Below are 6,364 nucleotides of genomic sequence, written 5' to 3' on the forward strand. Positions count from 1 at the left end.
CGTTTTTCATCATTTTTTAAGATTTGAAAAAAATTACGAAATGACAAAAACGAAAGGTTATAGCCCATGTTTTTTGAAATTTTGAAAAAAAAAGTTAGCCTCGTTTCTCATCATTTTGGACCATGGGCTATAGCCCATATCGTACGGCATACTATAGCGCGCCGTTTTTCATCATTTTTGAAGATTTGAAAAAAATTACGAAATGACAAAAACGAAAGGTTATAGCCCATGTTTTTTGAAATTTTGAAAAAAAAAGTTAGCCTCGTTTCTCATCATTTTGGACCATGGGCTATAGCCCATATCGTACGGCATACTATAGCGCGCCGTTTTTCATCATTTTTGAAGATTTGAAAAAAATGACGAAATGACAAAAACGAAAGGTTATAGCCCATGTTTTTTGAAATTTTGAAAAAAAAAGTTAGCCTCGTTTCTCATCATTTTGGACCATGGGCTATAGCCCATATCGTACGGCATACTATAGCGCGCCGTTTTTCATCATTTTCTATCTCTTCTGTATGTATACATGTTATGTTCCTTGTTTCTTTGTAATTTTCCTTGTTTTTCCCTGTTCAGCACTTTGGTCAGTTTCGCTTGAGTGAAATGATTTGATTTGCTAACAGATCATCTGCACTAATATCAGTACAGGTAATATTTGACATACAAAGAAAAAAAAAAAACAGCGTTTCTGTAATAAAATTAATACAACAAAATTAATATATATTTACAACTTTAAACTTTATTTGTTTAAAATAAGATATCAAAGGCAACAAATCTGCTATTAATAATACCAGTACAAAAAAACAAAAACAAAAAAACAATGAAAAGAAAAATGTATCGGGACAAAAAGAATATACAAGAACAGATCATGACAACAATGACAGCTTTGGAAGTAATAATAATAATAATAATAATATTGCTTCAGACATAAGACCACCAACGGATGCTCAGTGGAACATGATGTGCTGCTTAACCACCTACACCCCAGTACAGAGCCCTGAGGGACACCACAGACGAGGTTCAGGTGGTTAATCACCACGGAGGGGTTCAGTATTTGAGATTGTGAACAGAATAGTTTGGCCGCCGTCAGATCTGCATCAGATCCTGACCAACATGAAGGGCCTGGTCGCCAATAAATAGAAGGCAGTAGTTCCCAAAACAGTTTGGATTTCTTTATTTATTATTTGGACGATCCCCCCCCCCCCCCCCCCCCCCTCTAACTCTGAAAGTGTACAGACGGAACCAAATGGACCCCAAGGTTTCGTACACTGTCAAGAGTTAAGAGTGGAATCCCTTTCAAGGACCCCTGACCGTCCCTGGATCGGAGTATGCAAACCACTGAAATAAGGCACAAGTTTACGGGCCAAAGAAGCGCACACACAACGTGTGTGTGTGTGCAAGTGGATTATAACCATTGACACAATTTTCACATCTTACATTGAGCATAAATAGCAATCATCTTTAAATCACTCATGGTATTTTCTACTTAAAAAATAACTATATATTTGTAATTGGGAAACCAAAAGGTGCCGTGGGCATTAGAATCCATATCTGACATGTTGATCATGTGTACAAAAACAACAATGTATAAAAGCAAGGCACCAAGAAAAACCGATAAAAACCCAACATATTACGCACTTAGCTAACCTTTCTTTTGGCAAATTTCCATTTATGTTCGTGTTTTACCACATCACACAGACGTTGGCGCTGGAAAGACGAAGACAGGCTCATCGGCGACAAAGACCGCGTGCGCTTCAAGTTCAACAGACAGAGCAGAAATGCGCTTGTGTGACGCTTTTAGTACAAAAAAGAAATTGAGGTGTTACTGAAACTACAAGTTAAAATCCGAGGCACTTCTGACATCAGAGGAGGATGTGACGGTGCCCCGCCCCCATCAATCTGCCCTGATCGACGGACGCGATAAAAACACAGGAGTTTAGTTGAGTTTAGTTGAGTCGCAAACCTCGAACTTATACATCGTCGTTTGATGGGGTGGAATGGCGAAACAAAAAATAGCAGATCCACAAACCTGCACGTGAGCATGTGGCTCTGCTATTTTCACCACGTTCATGACCAAAGATCTGCGACGACGTTTTAAGACCCGTTCACGCTTTGTGGCACGACCGCGTCAAACGGCGAACGCAGGCGACGTCGTACGAGCTGCTCACGCGCTCTGTTCGCTCGTAAAGTCGCCCGTTTTTGTACGACGGCAGCGTTCTGAACGACCCTCCGCCCGTCCTCTGGCTTTCATAAAAGGTGAACGTCCGTCACGTCACGTCACGCCTCCTCCGGGAGCTTGTAGCTTGTAGCTTGTAGCTTGCCTGTTTTCAGCGCGCGGACCACAGCGGTCACGTGCGACGCGGCACAAACGTTAAAGCGTTAAAACGTAGCGGCGGGGGGGAAAGGACGTCGGCGGCCTGAGCGATCCTCCGCTGTGGGATTGTCGTCCGTTATGTAGTGAAAAAGGCACTCGGTGCGTTTGGCGTTTTAGTGGTCCATGGAGTCACTGAAAAGTCTCTCAAACCAGAGCTCCTCCTCCTCCTGGGTGGGTGGGTGGGTGCAGGCAGGGAGGCACGTCAGAGAACCCACCCATCCTGGACACTCCACCCTGAAGGCTGGGCATGAGGTGGGTTGGTGAATGGGGAGGAGGGGGAGATGGAGGGGAGAGGTGGAGGGCTGGGTGGAGGAGGTGGAGTCTACATCTCGTGCGTGGCCACCAGGTGGTGCTCTGCGACTCCGTTGGCGTGCGTGTTGTTCTCGTTGAGGCGTCTGACGCGGTACATTTCATAGTGGATGCTGCTGGTGATGTCCTTGATATTCTGCATGTGGGACCTGACGCGCGCACACACACGGGCACACACGCGCACGCACACGCACGCACGCACGCACGCACACACACAGTAAACAGGATTCAAATTAAAAAGCATCAAAAGCAGATGCGAAGCAGATCTACAAGATCGAAACGCGTCGCTTTGCGACACGCTTCGAGCTTGTAGATCTGCTACTTTTTATGCTTTCGTGTGACGCTGTAGTGCAGGGGTGGCAAAAAGGTAGATCACAGTCTACCAGTAGATCACCAAGGCTGTGCAGGTAGACCACATGACATGCCCCTAAATAAATATTTAATTTAAAAATTAAGAAATGTATTGACATCAAAAGGGCCTGTCAGCTCAAACGCTAATGTTGAAAGTAGCTCTCAAGTCAAAACAGTGTGGGCGCCCCTGCTGTAGAGTGATCGAGTAGGGTGTTTATTTAATTTAAAAAAATACGTTAACGCAGTTTCCGACCGACATCAAAATGGTAAATGGTGCATTTATATAGCGCCTTTATCCAAGGCACTTTACAGAGATTGTGCATTACATTCACCCATTCACACACACATTCATACACCGATAACAGGAAACCATGCAAGGCACCAAACCTGCACATCGAGAGCAATTAGGGGTTCAGTGTCTTGCTCAAGGACACTTCGACACTAACTCTGGCGGAGCCCGGGTTCGAACTGGGAACCTTGTGGTTTACCATCCAGCCACTCTCTACCCCTGAGCCACTGCCGCCCCATCAACGTCAACACTATGCTTCAATCAACATGACACGGTGGCGAGGAACTCTAAATGGAACTACACTAGAACAATATGGAGACACAGCGATAAAAATGAAGTGTCAGAGATGCACACACACACACGCACACACACACACACACACACATCTCACCTGATCAGCAGATCCCTCAAGTAGGCAAACTCACAGTGAGCGATGTTCTCAACTGCAGATAGGGGAAGACAGAGAGACAACTCGGTTAACTTCCATTACTGATGCATCGCCATGCCAATGCATGATTTATTTCCCCTCACTGTGTGACTAATTAACAGTTCTTTCTAATGATCCATAGTGAAAACACATTAATTTACTTCCATAATCTTGTATTGATGATATAAACACTGTCCCTGTCAATTGGAAGGTTATATATTTGACAATATAACAATATAACCTTCCAATTGCTTTTTCTACAATTATTGTAGAAAAAGCAAAGACAGACAAACAAGTCCAAAAATATCATTTAAAAAAAAATAATAAAGTAAAAGATTTTTGTGAATCGATTGACATTAATAGTCATTAATTGATTACGCCAAGAAACCATTTTATTTCCCACTCCTATTGTATGTGTAAGCAGACACAATCATGGAGTCAGAAATCCTACAGTATTTGCACTGTATACTACAGGTATCGTCACAGAATGTTGAGTTCTCCCCGAGGCCACTAGGTGGAGACATCGCCCTGACGGTGGCTCTGAGAGAACGGCTCTCCACTCTGTTCACAGCGGTGGTGGAAACAAGTAGTCAAATGTTTTACTCAAGTATCAATTTCTATATTGCAGTATCGATACTGCAATATAGAGATGCTCTGTTACAAGTCCAGAATTCAAGATGTACTTGAGTCAAAGTACAAAAGTATTGGCATTTGCAATTATACAGAATGTCCTGTTTCAAGTTTTCAAATCAGAAGGAGAGAGGGAGAGGAGAGAGGCACATGCCAAAGGTTAGAGTGTGACGACTGTTTAGATCAGTGGTTCCCAAAGTGGGGTCCGGGGACCCCCAGGGGTACCTGAGGGAGTTCCAGGGGGGACCCATCTATTTTGTTCATGTTCATAAAGTGCTAAAGTGTTTAAAGCAGTGGTTCCCAAACTTTTTCATGTCAAGGACCCCCAAATTGACACTACTTAGCCCGTGGACCCCCATTTGAAAAGATATGCCAGGGACCCCCATAAGAGAAGACGTACACATTTAGACGTTTTTTTCATTTTTGTCAAATCATCAAAAATGATGAAAAACGGCGCGCTATAGTATGCCGTACGATATGGGCTATAGCCCATGGTCCAAAATGATGAGAAACGAGAACAACTTTTTTTTTCAAAATTTCAAAAAACATGGGCTATAACCCATCGTTTTTTTTATATTTTCATTTTTGTCAAATCATCAAAAATGATGAAAAACGGCGTGCCATAGTATGCCGTACGATATGGGCTATAGCCCATGGTCCAAAATGATGAGAAACGAGGACAACTTTTTTTTTCCAAAATTTCAAAAAACATGGGCTATAACCCATCGTTTTTGTCATTTCGTCATTTTTTTCAAATCTTCAAAAATGATGAAAAACGGCGCGCTATAGTATGCCGTACGATATGGGCTATAGCCCACGGTCCAAAATGATGAGAAACGAGGCTAACTTTTTTTTTCAAAATTTCAAAAAACATGGGCTATAACCCATCGTTTTTGTCATTTCGTCATTTTTTTCAAATCCTCAAAAATGATGAAAAACGGCGCGCTATAGTATGCCGTACGATATGGGCTATAGCCCATGGTCCAAAATGATGAGAAATGAGGATAACTTTTTTTTCCAAAATTTCAAAAAACATGGGCTATAACCCAGTGGTTCCCAAAGTGGGGTCCGGGGACCCCCAGGGGTACCTGAGGGAGTTCCAGGGGGGACCCATCTATTTTGTTCATGTTCATAAAGTGCTAAAGTGTTTAAAGCAGTGGTTCCCAAACTTTTTCATGTCAAGGACCCCCAAATTGACACTACTTAGCCCGTGGACCCCCATTTGAAAAGATATGCCAGGGACCCCCATAAGAGAAGACGTACACATTTAGACGTCTACATTTAGACGTCTACATTTAGACGTACACATTTAGCGTCTACATTTAGACGTACACATTTAGACGTCTACATTTAGACGTCTACATTTAAACGTCTACATTTAGACGTATACATTTATTTGTTATCCGTGTTGCGAGGATGAGGGGGTACCTGGAAAAATATCTACCCCAAAAGGGGTACCTGGTCCAAAAAAGTTTGGGAACCCCTGATGACCTGTAGATGTCTTTATGCCAAAGGTTAGAGTGTGAAGACTGTTTAGATGACCTGTTATTATGTCTATGTAATTCTTGATGAATTGAAAATGGAGGAGCCTGATGTAAACAAGCCTTAGTGCTGTTCGGCCACAGTAGAGAAGAGGAAGTGAGGTCGTCATCATCACCTTCTATGGTCCCCCACTTGGTCTTCCTCCCCAGCAGTCTCCTGCCGTTCACCTGGTACTCCTGGTCACTGCCCACCACCGCGAACGGAATCATCTCCTGCACACATTCAATATGCACATTATATACCAGCAATATAACCATGGAGAGGGCCACTGTACTGCATTCCAAACACTTACTCCAGAGAGCCGTAGTCGTAGCAATTATTATAATTTTTTTAAGTTGTCCCGATCATGTTTGTTTTTTTGCTCCCGGTCCGATTTCCGACCGATTGATGTATAATCGGATACGGATCGCTGCGATGTGAAAGCCACCATTACAGTTGAATGAAG

General features: G+C 43.0%; 1 protein-coding gene across 2 annotated transcripts in view; it reads right to left on the bottom strand.

Annotated features, from left to right (window-relative positions):
• Positions 1–726: 726 nt before the first annotated feature.
• Positions 727–6,364, bottom strand: part of septin9a (septin 9a) — a 20,741-nt gene continuing 15,103 nt past the window's right edge. The window contains exons 7-10 of one of the 2 annotated variants that reach the window (XR_013964905.1): positions 6,035–6,131; positions 3,712–3,763; positions 2,341–2,829; positions 727–2,306 (exon numbers count right to left, since the gene is read on the bottom strand). Coding sequence is in view for 1 of the 2 variants with exons in the window: in XM_080776296.1 (XP_080632422.1) it covers positions 2,694–2,829; positions 3,712–3,763; positions 6,035–6,131 (285 nt within the window). In the remaining variant the exon portion in view is untranslated. Of the gene's footprint in view, positions 2,307–2,339; positions 2,830–3,711; positions 3,764–6,034; positions 6,132–6,364 lie in introns of those variants that run through there. The other variant, XM_080776296.1, reaches the window with a different exon arrangement.

This window comes from Protomyctophum bolini (assembly GCF_963924005.1).
Source record: "Protomyctophum bolini genome assembly, chromosome: 11".
NCBI classification, from domain to species: domain Eukaryota; kingdom Metazoa; phylum Chordata; class Actinopteri; order Myctophiformes; family Myctophidae; genus Protomyctophum; species Protomyctophum bolini.